The 18213-nt window shown below is 44.4% G+C and overlaps 1 protein-coding gene across 1 annotated transcript in view; it reads right to left on the reverse strand.

Moving 5' to 3' along the window:
- The window catches only part of LOC146359577 (interleukin-20 receptor subunit alpha-like), a 41113-nt gene extending 24848 nt beyond the window's left edge, over positions 1-16265 (reverse strand). Inside the window, exon 1 of the mRNA XM_084816967.1 lies at positions 16166-16265. Within this exon, the coding sequence (XP_084673093.1) occupies positions 16166-16265 (100 nt within the window). The remainder of the gene's footprint in view (positions 1-16165) is intronic.
- Between the last annotated feature and the right edge of the window lie 1948 nt (positions 16266-18213).

An 18213-nucleotide genomic window follows, 5' to 3' on the forward strand; every position in this document is an offset into this window, starting at 1 on the left:
AACAGGTAACAACATTGTGTATATAATTAGAATTAATTAGAATTAAGACATGTGAATTAATAACAGGTCATTGTGTTCCACAAAACAATCCACAGGACTTAGAAAATCTGGTAGGCACTGAAAGCAAAATGAATAGCCGTCTGGGAGATGTGCAACACTATGAAGCTTTCCTTCCTAGTCATTACAATAATTCTTCATCCCTTACCATGTTTTTAGCTTCTTTACAGGAGTGCACCATTTTTGGCTGGACTTATTGGCTAAGCCAAGCATTGTGTTCTAGAGAGCTCCACTGTAGGTCTCCCACTACCACCAAGCCCCCTGGCCTTTCTTGAAGGAAAGGCTGGGCTCCAGGTTTGGTAGAATATTGACCAAAGCAGAAATGAAATGGTCTCTGCATAAAATAGCGTGCACTCTAAGTGCTTTGTAAATGGTAAATAGTGACAGCGATAGTAAAACTTGCAATTATGTATTAAGTAACAAAAGTCCAATTATAACTGAGTAATTGCCTGAAAGCAATTGGGAGGCGGCTGCCTATCCCAATAGGATTGCGCCCTTCATGTCTTAACACAATCACATTTAGCAAAACCAGGCTCCATGTCCTAAACCTATTCTCTTCAGTAGTTTGTCTGAACAAGTCCTGCTCAGCAGAACAGTAAAAGGGAATTGTGTGGGAAGACTTGGAACACCTTGTAAACCTCAAGGAGAAGAGGACTGCAATATCAGTGTTGCATAACTCCTCCCCAATAACACCTTGCAAAATAAGACTTGGGAGATGTCCAAAAGCACCCAGGTTGCAGGGTTTGCTGTCTGTCCCTCCAAGTAATTTGTGATTATGATGCCAATACTTTAATTTTTCTTTGAAACAGTAGTGAAGCCTCAAGCACTATTCTTGATGAGCCTGTGGTGAGGTATCCAAATAGAGTTCAATCTATCTTTAACTCTTGCAGTCTCTTGTTAGATTTCATATCTAAAGAGCAGGCTGGGGAATGTTGTTGGACTGAATCTCCCATCATCCCTCATCATTGGCTATGCTGGCTAGGTCTGATGGAGTTGCTGTCTACCAATATCTTGTTCCCAACCCCTGCTATACAACCTTGATTGTTGGCTGGATGTTTTCCTTTTTACAAATAAATTTTAAGGCATGATAAACAAAGTAAAAGGGTTATTAACAAATACAACAACCCAAAGCACCTGGATCCAAAGCATCCCACAGAACCAAATCCCACAGACTTCATAGGACTGCAGGGGAATAATACAGCGAGGAGAGAGAGGGAGATAGGTGAAGAATATACTAGGGTTCGTTCCAGCTGGACTGTCCTCTCCCAAAGAGGGCCTGCCTACCACCAAAAGTCCCAGGAGAGAAAGGACGACGGGTGAAAATGAGATCAAGGGTCTATTCCTGTTTCAGCTAGACTGTCGCCTCTTCCCACAGGGCCATCTTACCACCAGCTGCCCTGTGGGAAGAATCCTGGTAACTTGTTTTTTGTTACTGCTGCTTATTATGGTTTTAAAATCACACACCCACACACACACACACACCCGGAGAGCCCCTATACCTCTCCTGCAAAACAACAACCACACATTTCACTGCCTGCTCCAGTTTACCAAAAGCCAGTCCAGAACAAATCCATTTGAGGCATTGTTGTTGTTGTTGTTGTTCAGTCGTTCAGTCGTGTCCGACTCTTCGTGACCCCATGGACCATAGCACGCCAGGCCTTCCTGTCCTGCGCTCTCTCCCGGAGCGTGCTCAAGTTCATATTCATTGCATCCGTGATGCTATCTAGCCATCTCATCCTCTGCCGTCCCCTTCTCCTTTGGCCTTCAGTCTTTCCCAGCATCAGGGTCTTTTCCAGGGAGTTTTCTCTTCGCATTAGGTGGCCAAAATATTGGAGCTTCAGCTTCATTATCTGTCCTTCCAATGAGCAGTCAGGGTTGATTTCCTTTAGGATGGACTGATTTGACCTCCTTGCAGTCCAGGGGACTCGTAAGAGTCTTCTCCAGCACCACAGTTCGAAAGCATCAATTCTTCGGCACTCAGCATTCCTTATAGTCCAGCTCTCACAGCCATACATTACTACTGGGAAAACCATAGCTTTGATTAGACGGACCTTTGTCGGCAAGGTGATGTCTCTGCTTCTTACTATGCTGTCTAGGTTTGCCATAGCTTTCCTCCCAAGGAGCAAGCGTCTTTTAATTTCATGGCTACAGTCACCGTCTGCGGTGATCTTGGAGCCCAAGAAAGTAAAATCTGTCACTGCTTCCATTTCTTCCCCTTCTATATGCCAGGAAGTGATAGGGCCAGATGACATGATCTTAGTTTTTTTAATGTTGAGTTTCAAACCAGCTTTTGCACTCTCCTCTTTCACCCTCAACAAGAGGCTCTTGAGATCCTCTTCGCTTTCTGCCATTAGGGTGCTATCGTCTGCATATCGGAGGTTGTTGATAATTCTCCCAGCAATCTTAATTCCGACCTCTGATTCATCCAACCCGGCATTTCTCATGATGTACTCTGCATATAAGTTAAATAAGCAGGGTGACAATATGCAGCCTTGTCGTACTCCTTTCCCAATTTTGAACCAATCGGTTGTTCCATTTCTGGTTCTTACTGTTGCTTCTTGACCCTCGTACAGGTTTCTCAGGAGACAGGTAAGGTGGTCTGGTACTCCCATCACTTTAAGAATTTGCCACAGTTTGTTGTGATCCACACAATCAAAGGCTTTAGCGTAGTCAATGAAGCAGAAATAGATGTTTTTCTGGAATTCTCTTGCTTTCTCCATGATGCAGCGAATGTTGGCGATTTGATCTCTAGTTCCTCTGCCTCTTCGAAACCCAGCTTGTACTTCCGGTAGTTCTCGGTTCGCATACTGCTGAAGCCTAGCTTGTAGGATTTTGAGCATCACCTTGCTGGCATGTGAAATGAGCGCAATGGTGCGGTAGTTTGAACACTCTTTGGCGTTGCCCTTCTTTGGAATTGGAATGTAAACTGACCTTTTCCAGTCTTGTGGCCACTGTTGAGTGTTCCAGATTTGTTGGCATATTGAATGCAGCACTTTAACAGCATCATCTTTTAGGATTTTAAATAGCTCCGCTGGAATACTGTCATCTCCGCTAGCTTTGTTGTTACTAATGCTTCCTAAGGCCCACTTGACTTCACTCTCTAGGATGTCTGGCTCAAGTTCAGTGACCGCACTATCATGGCTATCAGGGACATTCAGATCTTTCCTGTATAGTTCTTCTGTGTATTCTTGCCACCTCTTCTTAATCTCATCTGCTTCTGTTAGGTCCCTGCCTTCCTTGCCTTTATCATGCCCGTCTTTGCACAAAACGTTCCCTTGAGATCTCCAATTTTCTTGAAGAGATCTCTAGTCTTTCCCATTCTGTTGTTTTCCTCGATTTCTTTGCATTGTTCATTTAAGAAGGCCTTCTTGTCTCTCCTTGCTATTCTCTGGAACTCTGCATTCAGTTGGGTATATTTTCCCCTTTCTCCTTTGCTTTTCACTTCCCTTCTTTCGTGAGCTACTTGTAAAGCCTCATCAGACAGCCACTTGGCTTTCTTGCATTTCTTTTTCTTTGGGACGGATTTTGTTGCTGCCTCCTGAATAATGTTACGGACCTCCGTCCATAGTTCCTCAGGCACTCTGTCTATCAGGTCTAATCCCTGAAATCTATTCCTCACCTCCACTGTATATTCATAAGGGATATGATTTAGGTCATACCTGAAAGGTTTAGTGGTTTTCCCTACGTTCTTCAATTTCAGCCGAAATTTTGCAACAAGAAGCTCATGATCTGAGCCACAGTCAGCTCCAGGTCTTGTTTTTACTGACTGTATGGAGCTTCTCCATCTTTGGCTGCAAAGGACATAATCAATCTGATTTCGATATTGACCATCTGGTGACGTCCATGTGTAGAGTCGCCTCTTGTGCTGTTGGAAAAGAGTGTTTGCTATGATCAGCGTGTTCTCTTGGCAAAACTCTATTAGCTTTTGTCCTGCTTCATTTTGTACACCAAGGCCATGCCTGCCTGTTATCCCGGTGATTTCTTGACTTCCTGCTTTAGCATTTCAATCCCCTATGATGAAGAGGACATCTTTTTTTGGTGTTAGTTCTAGAAGGTGTTGTTGATCGGTTCTATGAAGACCTACCTCAGCTTCTTCGGCCTCAGTGGTTGGGGCATAGACTTGAATTACTGTGATGTTGAATGGTTTGCCTTGCATTCATACTGAGATCATTCTATCATTTTTAAGATTGTACCCCAGTACTGCTTTTCCCACCCTTTTGTTGACGATGAGTGCTACTCCATTTCTTCTAAGGGATTCTTGCCCACAATAGTAGATATGATGGTCACCTGAATTAAATTTGCCCATGCCTGTCCATTTGAGTTCGCTGATTCCCAAGATGTCGATGTTCAATCTTGCCATCTCATGTTTGACCACCTCCAGCTTACCTTGATTCACTGATCTGACATTCCAGGTTCCTAAACAATATTGTTCTTTACAGCATCGGATTTTCTTTTCACCGCCAGACACATCCACAGCTGAGTGTCCTTTCGGGTTTGGCCCAGCCGCTTCACTCTTTCTGGCGCTACTTGGAAATACCCTCTGCTCTTCCCCAGTAGCATATTGGACACCTTCCGACCTGAGGGGCTCATCTTCCGGCGTCATCTCTTTTAGCCTTGTGATACGTTCCATGGGGTTTTCTTGGCAAGAATACTGGAGTGGGTTGCCATTTCCTTCTCCAGTGGACCACATTTTGTCAGAACTCTCTGCCATGACCTGTCCATCTTGGGTGGCCCTGCACGGCATAGCTTATGGCTTCACTGAGTTACGCAAGCCCCTTCGCCACAACAAGGCAGTGATCCATGAAGGGGATTTGAGGCATCCCTGACAGCAAAACAGACATACAACACGGAAATAATGTTGACATCCACCATAGGAAGCCAAGTGGGGCATCCTCCTCTATAAGCACATGGCAAGAGACATATGTGCATCTGTCACAAGTGACAGTGTATAGGCAGAGTATGTGCAATTTACTATATGGAAGCAATAACTCTGTAGCAAGTGGGTGAAGTGACTCTTTATGTATGTAAAATCACCTCCTGGGACAACTTCTTCCTGCCTCTCCTTCCTTCCTTCCTTCCTTCCTTCCTTCCTTCCTTCCTTTCCGTTATTGTGACAGAATCCTATAATATCTTGACAGGCTGATATACTATGAGTTTTTCTACATGAGGCTGTTAATCGCTGGATCTACTTTCAGTTTCATCGCAGAATTGAGATCTGAGCTCTCAAAAATCGTTTCCTTTCCTACTTTTCTGCCACATAACCTCTAGGATATATACTAGCTGTGCTATTACAGAATATCACAATTTCACAAATATAAAAATACCTTTTCTTTTGCTTTCAGAAATAATACCTTATTTTCCCCACTCTAAAGAAACCTGGGAAAGTGCTCTTAAAAAACAGAAGTGAAACTGGAGGATCACATCATAAGACTCCTTCACACTGAGCTTTTATCCTGTGATTGAGATTGCTTCTTCACGGAATTCGCAGGCTCTTTACACGACGCTGTGATCATTCAAGGCATCTCCTGCACTACATGCCCTTTGTTCCATTTTTAAATAGCTCGCAGATAATGAGCTGTCACATTACCCTGTTGTGTTCCGCTTCAGTTTCCTCCATGAAAAGAGTAAAAGCGGCAAGAAGAGGAGCGAGATCAATGAAAGATAATGGAAGTCTCAGATATGGGGAGAAGGAAGGGGAAAGGGAAAAGGAAGCATGTGAAAAAGGGAGTCGTCGTGATCCTGCATTTAAAACAGAAGCAGAAAGCTCTATTTTAAATGCAGGATTTTAGGCTGGTATAGAGATGCCCTCTGTCTAAACCATAAACAACAGTGAGTAAAGAATCACAAGTGCACAATAAATGTCTCATATAGAAAAGCTCTATGAGCAACATGGTTGCCATGTTCTGCTCCACTCAGCTGAGACAAGATGACAGAAAAAAACAGCAGTCTCTTCTTATAGCAGGGGTAGGGATACTTCAACCCACAGGCCTAATGTGGTGCATGGTGGTTCACAGTCTGGCCTGTGGAGGCTGGGCTTCCTCCATGGGCCCTTCCCCATTACAAGACACACACCCAGCCTAGAGTTTGCAGGGGGCTTGTAGAGAAGGCGGGAAGAGGAGTCCCATTATCATTTCGGATCTGATCAGACATAACAAGAGGATTCCCCTGGGGCAGCAGTGGATGCACGCTTGGGATGGTGCTTGCAGGAGCTCTTGCAAATGCAGGCTGAGTGGGCTTTGCTTGTCCTGAGCACTCAACCGGTGATTGCAAGAGCTCCTACAAGCTCAGGTTGAGTCCCTTCCCTTCACGCTCTGTTCGCATCCCCAATTAGGACAGCAAGCGGCGTGCAAAGGAGACAACCAGCCAGCTTGGCTTCACCTGCTCCGTGGCCTCACCCTATCGGAGAAGGAGTATGGCAGACGAAGCTGCCTCAGCTGCCACACTGGGTGAATGATCCACCCAGCATGTCAGTCCCCCGATGGGGGAAACCTGCGTGCAATAAAGCTGGTTCCTAGCTGATGTGCCAGGTGGAAGAGGGACCAAATGATGACGTGTGGCCCCTCCTCCTGATGTCATTCAGCCCACAGAGGGCTGGATGGTGAGCCATTTGGCCCCCACTTGATTATATTTCCCCAACCCTATCTTATAGCAAGAACGTAGCTGAAAATCTAAATATTTTCTTACAGTCAATAATGTGTCTCCTTTTGTGAAAGGTCTGCCCACGTTATTCTGCTTGTATAAAATTCTAAATAGTTCCTCCTGGCTGGTCATTCTTTTCCCAAATCAGTAGCACTTAAAATTTAGAATCTTCTGTGATGTGCATTAAATTCTGTTTGCTCAATCATCCGCTTGGGAGAGCTGCCACATAGAATGCCTTGCTTGTTCTTTTAGATATGGTATCTCATGATCTCTCCATGCTTTCCCAGGAACTACTTTGCATCTTGTAACTTTGCAATTTAAATACCTACTTAAATTGCAGGGACTGAATCAGCCTTAGTCATCTTGATGGATGATCTTTATCAAGAGAGGGACAGGAAGAGTGCAACCTGTTAATTCTGCTCAATCTCTCATTGGCTTTTGATACCATCAACCATGGTATCCTCCTGGATCGACTCGGTGAGATGGGTATCAGAGGCACTGTGTTACAGTGGTTCCAGTCCTGCCTACGGGGCCGATTTCAGAGAGTAACATTAGGTGACTATTCCTCAGCCCCTTGGCAATTGATCTATGGGGTGCCGCAGGGTACCATCTTGTCCCCAGTGTTATTTAACATCTATATGAAGCCATTGGGAGCGGTCACTAGGGGATTTGGAGCTAAACGCCATCAGTATGCTGATGACATGCAGCTCTATCTCCCTGTGGCATCTGAATCCAGAGATGCTGTGGAAATCCTGGAACAGTGCCTAGACTCAGTAATGGGCTGGATGAGGGCCAATAAAATGAAGCGAAATCCTGGCAAGACGGAAGCCCTATGGGTGAGTGGTTCCTGGGTCCAGGAGATAGGCTCATTACCTGTTCTGGATGAGGTTGCACTCCCTCTGAAAGATCAGGTTCGTAGTCTGGGGGTACTCCTAGATCCATCATTGTTGCTGCAGGCCCAAGTGGCTGTGGCAGCTCAGAGTGCCTTTTACCAGCTTTGGTCTCTCCTGGACAGGGATAGCTTGGCCACAGTGGTACAGGCATTAGTAACCTCAACAGTGGATTGCTGCAATGTGCTCTGTATGGGGCTGCCCTTGAGGCTGGTCCGGAAACTGGAGCTAGTGCAGAATGCAGCAGCTTGGCTGTTCTCAGGAGCTGCCCCTTTCCAGCATGTAAATCCTTTGCTGAGGGAACTGCACTGGCTGTCTATTCACTACTGGGCCAGGTTTAAGGTATTAGTACTAGTGTACAAAGCCTAAACAACTTGGGACCAGGATACCTGAGAAAGCACCTTCTTTACCAATCTGCCCGGTCACTGAGGTCATCAAAGGCCACGTCCCTGGTGGTTCCACATGGACCCATGGTCCGTCCGGACTCCATGAGAAAAAGAGCCTTCAGTGTAGTGGCCCCCTTCCTGTGGAACTCCCTGACTTTGAAGGTCAGACAAGCTCCAACATCATGTTGCTTTCAGCGCCTCCAGAAGACACTGTTATTTTGAGGGGCCTTCCCTGAGTGACCAGCTGCAGTTTATTAAGGTCAAAATCTGTTTCTTTTAAAATGTTTTAATTGTTTTAATATGGTGTTTTATTCTTTTATCTTGTTGTTCACTGCTCCAAAACCTTTGATGTGGAGTGGTATATAAATTTTGTAAATAACAATACATAATAAATGTTTATACTTGGCAGCCTAAGGAAGAAGGCTTGAGTTTGGCTAGAAATGGTATCACCAGTGTTGGCCTAGGACTGGAGAAGAGCCATATTCAAATCCATACTTAGCCATGAAGCTCACTGGGTGACCTAGGGCAGGTCTCCATCTCTTAGCCTAACCCATCAGGGTTGTCATGAGGATAAAATGTGTATGTGTGTGTGTGTGTGTGGGTGTGGGGAGTTACAGCTTTGTGCATTGCTCTGAGCTCCTTGAAGAGGAGGATATACATATAATTAAAAAACCAAATGATTCCTTGAAATAACCCACATATTCCTAAGGATTAGTTTATAATATTGAGGAACCCCTTTAAATATTGAGAAACCTCCTATGATGGGCATGTATTTGAAGTCTGTGCACTAGATGAATTTGGCTTGGGTCAGTCTTGTGTCTTTGACTTGGTTAGAATAACAGTGATCACGAGCTTGCATACCGCACTTTTGGAACTACAGCAGAGCCCAGCTTTGCATTTATCAAGGAAAAGTTGTTTAACTATGGGACTAACATTCTTCTACAGGAGGTAAACCAAGTTTTGTGTCTTGGCTTTGGAAAACCCCATTGATACCATGTCAGTTTCACTTAGAAAGTCAGTAATGAAAGGTAGCTTTTGTTGTCTATTTGCAATTCTGTGTCTATGTATCTGTTTTTTAAAAAATAAAATATGTAATTTATCTGAAGTATGCCTGGAGTGTATGAACTATATTCTATGCCTTCTAAGCTTTAAAATATCATAGGCCTCATATGAATAGGTGGTTTTATAGAGTGGTCTGCCCATGTGAGGAATCGTATATAGTCATAGGGCTCAAGGGGCCACAAGTGAGAGACAAACTCCTGCTGAGTAGTTTCCCTGCTTGTAACTTCAGGTTGTGCCTCTCTTCATGGCAATGTTAGCAGAGTGTCAACTTGGAATCCTTATCCAAGAGCATTAAAATTCCTTGGAAATATATCATGGTGTCTTCAGTGATAATAATGATGGACAAGCTTCCCTAAAAGACAGTTTGCTTCCCACTATCAATCTCCCCCTGCATTGTGGAGAAAGGAGAGTGTTAAAGCTTGAATGCACTTTACGTCGACAAACAATGGGGCCAAAGAATCCTGGCCAACACTGTGCAAGAATTAAGAGCCAAAGCACACATTACTTAGCAGCTATGTCTTGTTTTTTTATGGTAGAGCAAAGGTGCAGGAACTCAGGCCTGTGGGCCAAATCCAGCCCTCCTGGTGAGACAAGTAACTTCTTCTCGCGCCATCTAACTAGCTTGTTTCCCAAACTTGAACAAGTGTGTCTTTAACTCACTTGACCAAGAGACAAAACTGCAGCTACATGGACAGACACCACTCAGTGATTGATTTGCAAATCTTTACCAAGTGTTTAGGGCTTCAAGAATTAATGTATGGGTAGAGGTCCCTGAAGAGTCGGACACGACTGAACGACTGAACAACAAAAGAGGTCCCTGAAAACTCTCTCAAGCCAGACAACACAAACATGGTATCAAAGAATATGTGTTCGTTGCTCAAAACAGTCTAAGAGAATAACGAGCTTTAGCTAAGATGAGGCAGATTACAAACATCCCTAAATACACACAAGTTATAATCACTAAAAGTATAAAGAAAATAGTAGCAACCATATTGTTAACATAGTAAAACCTCAGTTTCTCTCAATCTAACAGTCAATATCAAAGTTTCATATTTACCTAAATGGGAGGCATGGTGGGCGAAGCCAGCCTAAACACTTATGGTGGGTTTCTTGTTCTCCCGGGATCTCTCTCCCAAACAAATCTTATCCTGGACTTTTATAACCCCCATGATGTCGATGACCTCATCCTTAGTTTCAAACCTGCTCATACCACCATTCCCATTGTTCTCAATGTAACCAGTCCTGCCACTGACACCAGTAACACCTGCTACACTAAGCAGCTTTCTGGTTTTAGTACTTAACTAACCCACTTGTGGCAACCTTGCTCCATTTCCAAGAATGTTTTCCCTTCTTTCCAAGAATACATTCTATTATTCACAGTTATCTCACAACACACACAAAGAACTAGCTATGTCTACAAAATACAAGAAATTCTTATCAACAATACACATTACATTCATACTCTGTGAAACTGGGGTCCCAATCTAGCCCTCTGGGGTTCCCTAGAAGGTTATGCCTCCTTCCCCAGGTCTCACCCCTTTCCCCCTGACCACTAATTGTTTGGTGATTTCCTGAGTTTTGCACAGCCCTTTCTCATTCTAAAAGGCTGAAATGCTTCTCTTGAGGCTTTAGTACTGAGCTTTAAGCTAAAATGTGCTAGTATTTTGGGGCCCACTCCTTTTGCTTTTGGCCCCAACCACTGGAATGCACCCCTTGAGAGTTTCTCTGAAACTCAGAATGCACCCTTGAATTTGGCTCTCAATGCCTACTCTAGAGTAAGTGCTGCTAACATGTTGGGTAGGGGGGGCTTTAACTCTTTCCCCTTCCCCTGCTGCAGCCCTGATCTGGATTGGCCTCTCATGCCTGCAATATATATTGTCAAATAGTTATCTATTTGCTTTGATGGAATACTACCTGGCAATATAAATCACCCCCCCACAATCTGGACCATAGTGTGTATGGGGGAGAGGGTTAAAAGCCCCCTACCCGAATGCTAGGGTCCTGATCTAAATAGGGACCCCTGCACTTACTCTAGAGTAAAAAAAAAGATGTAGTTGCTAGCTATGTCTTTAAAGTAACATGTGCTTCGGTTCGGACTGAGAGCAGGGGTGGGAAAGTTGTGGCCCTCTAAATGTTTTGGCTCCCATCAGCCCTAGCCAGCATACCCAATAGTAAGGAATGATTAGAATTCTAGGACAAAACATCTGGAGGGCCACAAGTTGCCCACTCCTGCTCTACAGCATGCCCCAGAATCAACTGCTACTCATAAAAGTTCCACAGGGGTGGGTGTTAACGTAGAAAGAGTTCCCCGAGGTAGAAAGCTCTCAACCTCAGAGTACCCTAGAAATCTGGGATGAATGCGAACAACAGGTTGGAACACAGATGAATCATGATGTTGTCACTTAAAACGAGGGCTGCTTTGCACTGGGAACAGAGCTAAAGAAATTTCTTCGGTTATAGAACTATGGGCCTTCAGTGCTGTGTTCCTTCCTCCTACTGAAAATAGCCCACAAAAATAACACAATGGCAGGCAAGTATTCAATACTGTGTTACCAAGATAAAAATAAGCAGCCAAACTACAGTTAATTCAATGCTACCCCATTGAAACAAATATAATTAAAGCCACAAAATCCTCTTGAATTGAATTTCTTGTGGAATTAAGAATAGCAAATATATTATAGAACAATGTCAGATGGAGGAATAAGTTAAAAGGGAAGTGAAATTGAATATTGGCATTTTGACTTTTGCAGATCCCAAGCAAGTATCGGGCATTATTCCAAATCCCATACTGCAACGGGGTGTTCAGTTTTGCTGTGCAATTAATTACCATGCCTCACAATATTACTTCTAATTCAGCAAGTATATTATAATCAGCTTTTGTGTCAGTTTTGAAAATCAAGCAATTACACCTAGCATCAAACATGAATTGTATGAAAATGTCTCACTTAAGAAACTGAAGCTGATATATTTCAAGATAATAAAGGTCAGATTGAATGTAAATTTGTAGCTCCAAAAGGAAAGCAACGGCACACTGAAAAATCTCAGCTTCGATTCTTCTAAAAAGTTATTTCTCATTGCTTTGAAGAAATTCATGATAATATGATGGCATCGTGCCAGATTATAATTTGTATTTTCATATATATAAGCCTCAAGGAGTTTATAATCTAAAAGACACAGAGTTTGTGCTATATGGGGAAAGAGATAGGTTCAGGAAGTAGAAATAACCCCAATTGTTTTGTATTTTGCAATCGTATGATACCTAGGGCAATCTTACAGTTTTGTACTCTGATCTAGAAGCCTGACTTTATTAACACAATTGCAACCACAATTGCGACACATTCAAAAGTTCCAACTCACAGATCGTCATGGACAGCATGAACTCTGCTGTACATTAAAAATCTTCCTTGCTGAATGCAACCCCTTGTGATTGCCAGGAAAAGAAACAGTGAAAGCAGCATGAGATTGTCTCACTTGCTTTCATCAAATGCTGCAGGTGATGCAATAGGATGGTGATGCATGGGCAGGCGAGAAGTATGGATGCAGCTGGCGCTATTTTGAAGTTTTTTTATTGTAGTTGATAGTCCAGATGGAAAAACTAGCTGGTTGCAAACAACACTGGCTACTTCTGGCTGCAGATGTAGAAAAGCCTCTAGACAGCTACATGGTGGCTGTTAACCTGCCATTTTACTAGGTCTTCTGCTTCCAGATTCTTTGTGGGATTAAGATCAGCTGCTTTACATGTGTTTTTTTCTGGCAATTTTCTTTCTCTGTCTTTCTATATGTTCCATTACACAAGCACTAGGTGGCATTGTGGTATAGTGGAATTGTGAAACTACTACACAGGGTTTCATGGAAATACCAGACTTTCCTCATTAGAGCTCTCAAAGCATCTCACATATTATCTCTGTAATTCAAGCAACAACCCTATAAGGTAGGCCAATATCATTGTCTCCATATTACAGATGAAAGACTGGGGTATAATGGCTTGCCTAAGGCTACCCAGTGGGATTTTAATCACGGATTTCTATTTATAGCTCATGCATTTAATACTACACTAGCTAAAATTTAAAACACTTCTTCTGCTGCTGGTTATAGAGTAACAACAAATACATATGCCTCCAAGTGTCTCAATTTATTAGGGACAAGCACCTGTTTTCTAGACCTATCCATGGTAAATCAATGTCCCTATTTTCATTTATAATGGACTTGGCTTCGCACAGGTTGGAATAGCCCTTCATTTGACACGGTGAAGCCCTCAAGCAAACTTATGAAGCTGTCAGAGTTGGATGCATTGTGTCTGCCCTGTGTGAGTGAAGCCATGCCTATTGGCACCCCATAATGCACCCCTGAGGCCCCTGAGGGACGGGTTTGTCCACTCCATTCCACTGGGGGGGCTGCCTCACAGCAGGGAGAGAGGCAGCCATATTACTCTGTCCCCCTCGTTTCAAGTTGTGTCATCTGATCCAACACAAAGCTATGTGCCGATAGGGAAGTCTTCCACCTAGTGACTGAATATGGTACTGTAGGCTTCAAACACAGAGACACATTCAAATTAAGATTAAACGTTTTCAATCCGAGAAGGAAGGAGCAGCACAAAGATGGAGCATGCATGGCATGTACATATCTCAGCTTAATAAACTGAGATATGTACATCCAAACCAGGGCAGAGTTTCTAGAAATTAAATCTTGAAGAAGGGAATGGCTGCATTTTGTCTCTGGTGCAGATGAATGCATATCAGGAGTGGAAATGTGCGCCCCTTCAGATGTTGTTGGACTGCACTCCCATCATGCCTCACCAACTGGCTATGCTGGCAAGGGAGTTGCAGTCCAAAAACATCTGTAGGGCCACATGGTCTCCACCCCTGATGTAAATATACACATGAATGCTAAGGCACCATCCAATGCACAGCCTGCCATGACACACCCTGCAATTGTTGTGGTATATTTTGAACTGTTGGTAACTTACTGCAAGACAGTTATGTTTTTCTAGTATACATTTAGCCAAAAGAACAAACATCCTCTTTTAAACTGGTAGAAGACAGGTCATTGTGGAAGAAATGAATACACCATAAATTGGACACTGTAGTAGAGCCTTCAGGAGTTAGCTCCTGAAATGGTAGGACTGGGGACAACACTTGTTGATTTTATTTTTATTTGTGGTTAAAACAAATCAGGATCAAGCTGCAGTTTGATATTCTGGTTTGTTAGCTAACCAGAGTTAGAATAAACCACAGTTTCTGGAATTTGTATATAATAGGTCACTGCAACTTATTCAAAAGAGAAAGCAGGAGCTTTTGATCACCTCTCATGCATGGAAGAGGAAGAGAGGGGCAGGGCGAGTGCACGAGCCGGAGGCTCATGCTTATAATAAACCATGGTGTGTTGTCATATCTGAACCAGGTCATTTATTAAAAGTTAGATCAAAATATGACAAAAAAAGCTATAAAATTATGTGAAATGTATGAATACCCAGGCAAAACAGCATGGGCACTTAATTTAATTTAACACTGTCCTCTTGAATGCAAGGGTGCCTCAAGGTGGCTCTGAAGAAGTTTGCTTAACACAGGGGTGTTGAACTTCTTCCAGCCTGAAAGTCAAATTCTATTTTGGACAGTCTCCCAGGGATTCCAGTGATGAGTGGGGCCAAAATACCAGCATATTTTAACTTAAAGTTCTTCCTGCCAGTAACTAAGCCTTAGGAGAGGCATTTCAACCTTTTAGAATGGGGAAAAACATGGAAAAGCCAGAAAACCATCAACTGATTAGGGGTTGGGAAAAGAGGTGTGTGGCCTTTGGGGGAACCCCAGAAGGCCAGATTTAGCCTGCAAGCCTAAGGTTCAACACCCCTAGCTTAGGCCTTGCACCCACTGATTGTTGCCTGCAAATCCCCCCACCTCTAGCTGTTTCCCCCAGTCAAGCTCCCTTCTGGTATTGGATCCTGGCTGAGGAAAAAAAAATTGTTGGGGTGGGGACATTTGCAGAGGAGAATAAGCTACTGGGGAAAGAATTAAGTACTCCTCCAGGATGCCAATTCTCCCATGCAAGTTCTCCCAGCCTGTACATCAGTGTTACAAGAGAAACACAGCATTAGGATCCCTGTATTTCCTTTATAATGTCTAGTTCCAATCTTGGAAGTTAAGAGAGGCCCTCTAGGCATGTACAGAGCAAGTGTATTATCTGGATAAATAAGAGGCACAAATTATTTGTGCCTTTAACATACATACCGTGTACTTCAGTCTATTAAGGCTGCAATCCTACACACTCAGTGAAGCTTACGTCTGAGTAGAAATGCATAGCATTGCCCTGTAAGTTATTTAAAAGAATAGGCAGTGCTTATAATCAGTGAGCTGTCCAGCAATATAGCCCTATTTGGTGATCTTAAATGGAGGTCAGAGTGAGAGCAGGATCATGCTGCATAACCCAAATCCCTTGATGTTGTGCATGGCAGGGCCACGCATAGAACACACACGTTTGGAGCGGGGAGGCCTACATGCAAATGCCTGGTGGGGAAATGTGCCATGTGTGATACATGACACACAGTGCAGCCCCTCTCATGCGTGAAGGTAAGTGGGCTTAAGAATGCCCAAACGGGGCTCATAAGTGATCTTGAGGTATGATCGTCAGTCATATGGCCTGAAAGATTGGGAAGGGGGATGCCTTCCAGGCCATCCCTAAATTCCACCTCTCTCTGATCAGGGCTCAACAATGCTTTGAAGTCTTGCACAGTATCTCTAAGCTGTGCCACTTTAAAAAGGTGGACTTTCTTTTCTCCATAGCAACGGGTGCAACTCCGCATGTGTTCAGAGGCACTCTTGTTTATCACCTGCTCCAGATCTGAATTATGCCATTTTAAACAGGTTCCAGGACTGAGGCCAGCATGAAATTAAGCCCCGGCACACACATCTTATTCCACTACGCCACAGCCCCAATCGTTCCTAAGGGAAATCTCTTATTTTTGCAAACTACACTTCCACTCAGAGCACCTTCTTCTTCTGCAACCTGACTTGGCAACCCTCCCCGAGGTTCCTGAGAAGGCCTGCGAGGAGCACAAAGAAAAGACACAGGGAAAGCCAAAGCCTGTGGGAGAAAGTGATCTCCGGTAGGGGCCCCTTTCCTTCTTCCATGACCTACCTGACGCCACTGGAGGAGGAGGAGGAGCAGGAACGACCGGCCACAGCAGCAGCAGGAGCCACGCAGCCGACACTCGTTTCAGGGCTCGGGGGTCATACATTGAGAAGGGGCGGAGTGTGTGTGGGTCACATGGCCGCTTCCTCCTGAAGGGCCTGGCGGACCCGCGCTGGCGACCGTCTCCTGAGGCAGCGACAGCAGCAACTCAGGCTGAGGCGCTGGGTCGTCGCCTCAGTTTGCAGCAAGTGCCGGCGCTGTGCGCTTTTCCTGCTTCTCCGCTGCTTGGTCCCTCCTCCGCCTGGGCAGGTGGAGCAGACGAAACAACACCCCAGGGGACAGACACACCAGCGAACTCTTGCTGAGGTAGCCAACACCGTATCTTTATGCGTAAATGTAAACGCTCTCATGGGGCTTAATTTCTAAATTCAAGCCTGCAGAAGCCACGCCTATTTTGAGTTGGCTAATGGCAAGATGGAACCTGCCCAGACGTTACCTTCTGGCCTAACGCCACTCCTTCATCGGACTGCTTAGGGTTATTAGTAGTGAGGAGAGTGCATGCAGTCTGCAGTTTCTCAGAGGTACTCTTTTCTTAATTACTGCTTCACATGTCTGGGTGATAACGCAGGGCTAAGGTTCCAGGAAACCTTGACAAAAATCAAGGCTGTTTCTCTTTTCTTTCCCCCCGCCTCTTCCCCTTGTCAAGGGCAACTTCACAAATTCCTACACAGAACTTATTTCCAAGTGGCATTGCAACACGTGACAAACACTGCACATGTCTAATTGGTCCTATGTATAGATGCTCGGAAGATGTGATGGGCTGCAGGTTTACAAGTGTACAACCTCATCAGAGCTTAGAATCATAGAATAGCAGGGTTGGAAGGGGCTTACAAGATCATTGAGTCCAACCCGCTGCTCAATGCAGGAGACCAAGTCAGAGCATCCCTGACAGATGGCTGTCCAGCCTCATCTTGAATGCCTCCAGTGTGGAAGAGCCCACCACCTCCCTGGGTAATTGGTTCCATTGTCATATTGCTCTAACAGGAATTTTTTCCTGATGTTCAGCCAGAATCTGGCTTCCTGTAACTTGAACCCATTATTCTGTGTCCTGCACTCTGGGATGATCGAGAAGAGATCCTGGCCTTCCTCTCTGTGACAACCTTTCAAGAACTTGAAGAGTGCTATCATATCTCCCTTCAGTCTTCTCTTCTCAAGGCTAAACATACCCAGTTCTTTCAGTCTCTCTTCATAGGGTTTTGTTGTCAGTCCCTGATCATCTTCGTTGCTCTCTTCTGAACCCTCTCCAGTTTGTCTGTGTCCTTCTTAAAGTGTGGTGCCCAGAACTTGGCACAGTACTCCAGATGAGGCCTAACTAGTGCTGAGTGGAGGGGAACTAGTACTTCAATCTACAATAGCTTACAATCTATATACATGAGATTCATACTCTTAAACAGACACACTTGTCATGGGTAGGGCAGTTTATCTACATAGAACTGATAGCCACTCAACAAAAAATTGTGGACAAAGCCAATCCCATTCCCTTGCACAGATGCAACATAGTAACTACCTAGCCACCTTGAGCCAGGGCACAGCTATTAAGCACAGTCCTAGCTGACTAGGGATGTACGAAAGTAACTTACCTTTTCGTGGATTCTGTTCATGGTGGGGGGGGGGAGGCGATCCGGTCCTCCCGCCCGGAATCCTCGACAGCTGGCTGTGCTCTGCAGCGGCTCCGTGGAGCAGCCAGCCAGGCCCAGGCCAGGGCCGTCCACAGCTGGATTTCTGGCCGCGGAGGGCTCTGGGTAAAAAAAACAAAACGCGTACGCAAATGGCAGCGGCTACTTTCCTTTCCGTTCAGTCCTTCCCCAATAGTTTTTGGGTAAATTTGTATGAAAATGCACAGATCATTAGAGGTGTCCCCCAGGAAAGAAAACTGCAAAATTTCTGAAGTCTATACATGCATGCAAATTTAGAATTATTAGCATTTATTTACATTTCACCAATGTTAGCAGCAGGGGGACATGAGTGGGAAGGTGCTATTGCACTCATGTCCT

The sequence above is a fragment of the Heloderma suspectum genome, chromosome 1, assembly GCF_057233095.1.
Source record: "Heloderma suspectum isolate Gila_16-S chromosome 1, 16-S_ref, whole genome shotgun sequence".
Taxonomy (NCBI): Eukaryota; Metazoa; Chordata; class Lepidosauria; order Squamata; family Helodermatidae; genus Heloderma; species Heloderma suspectum.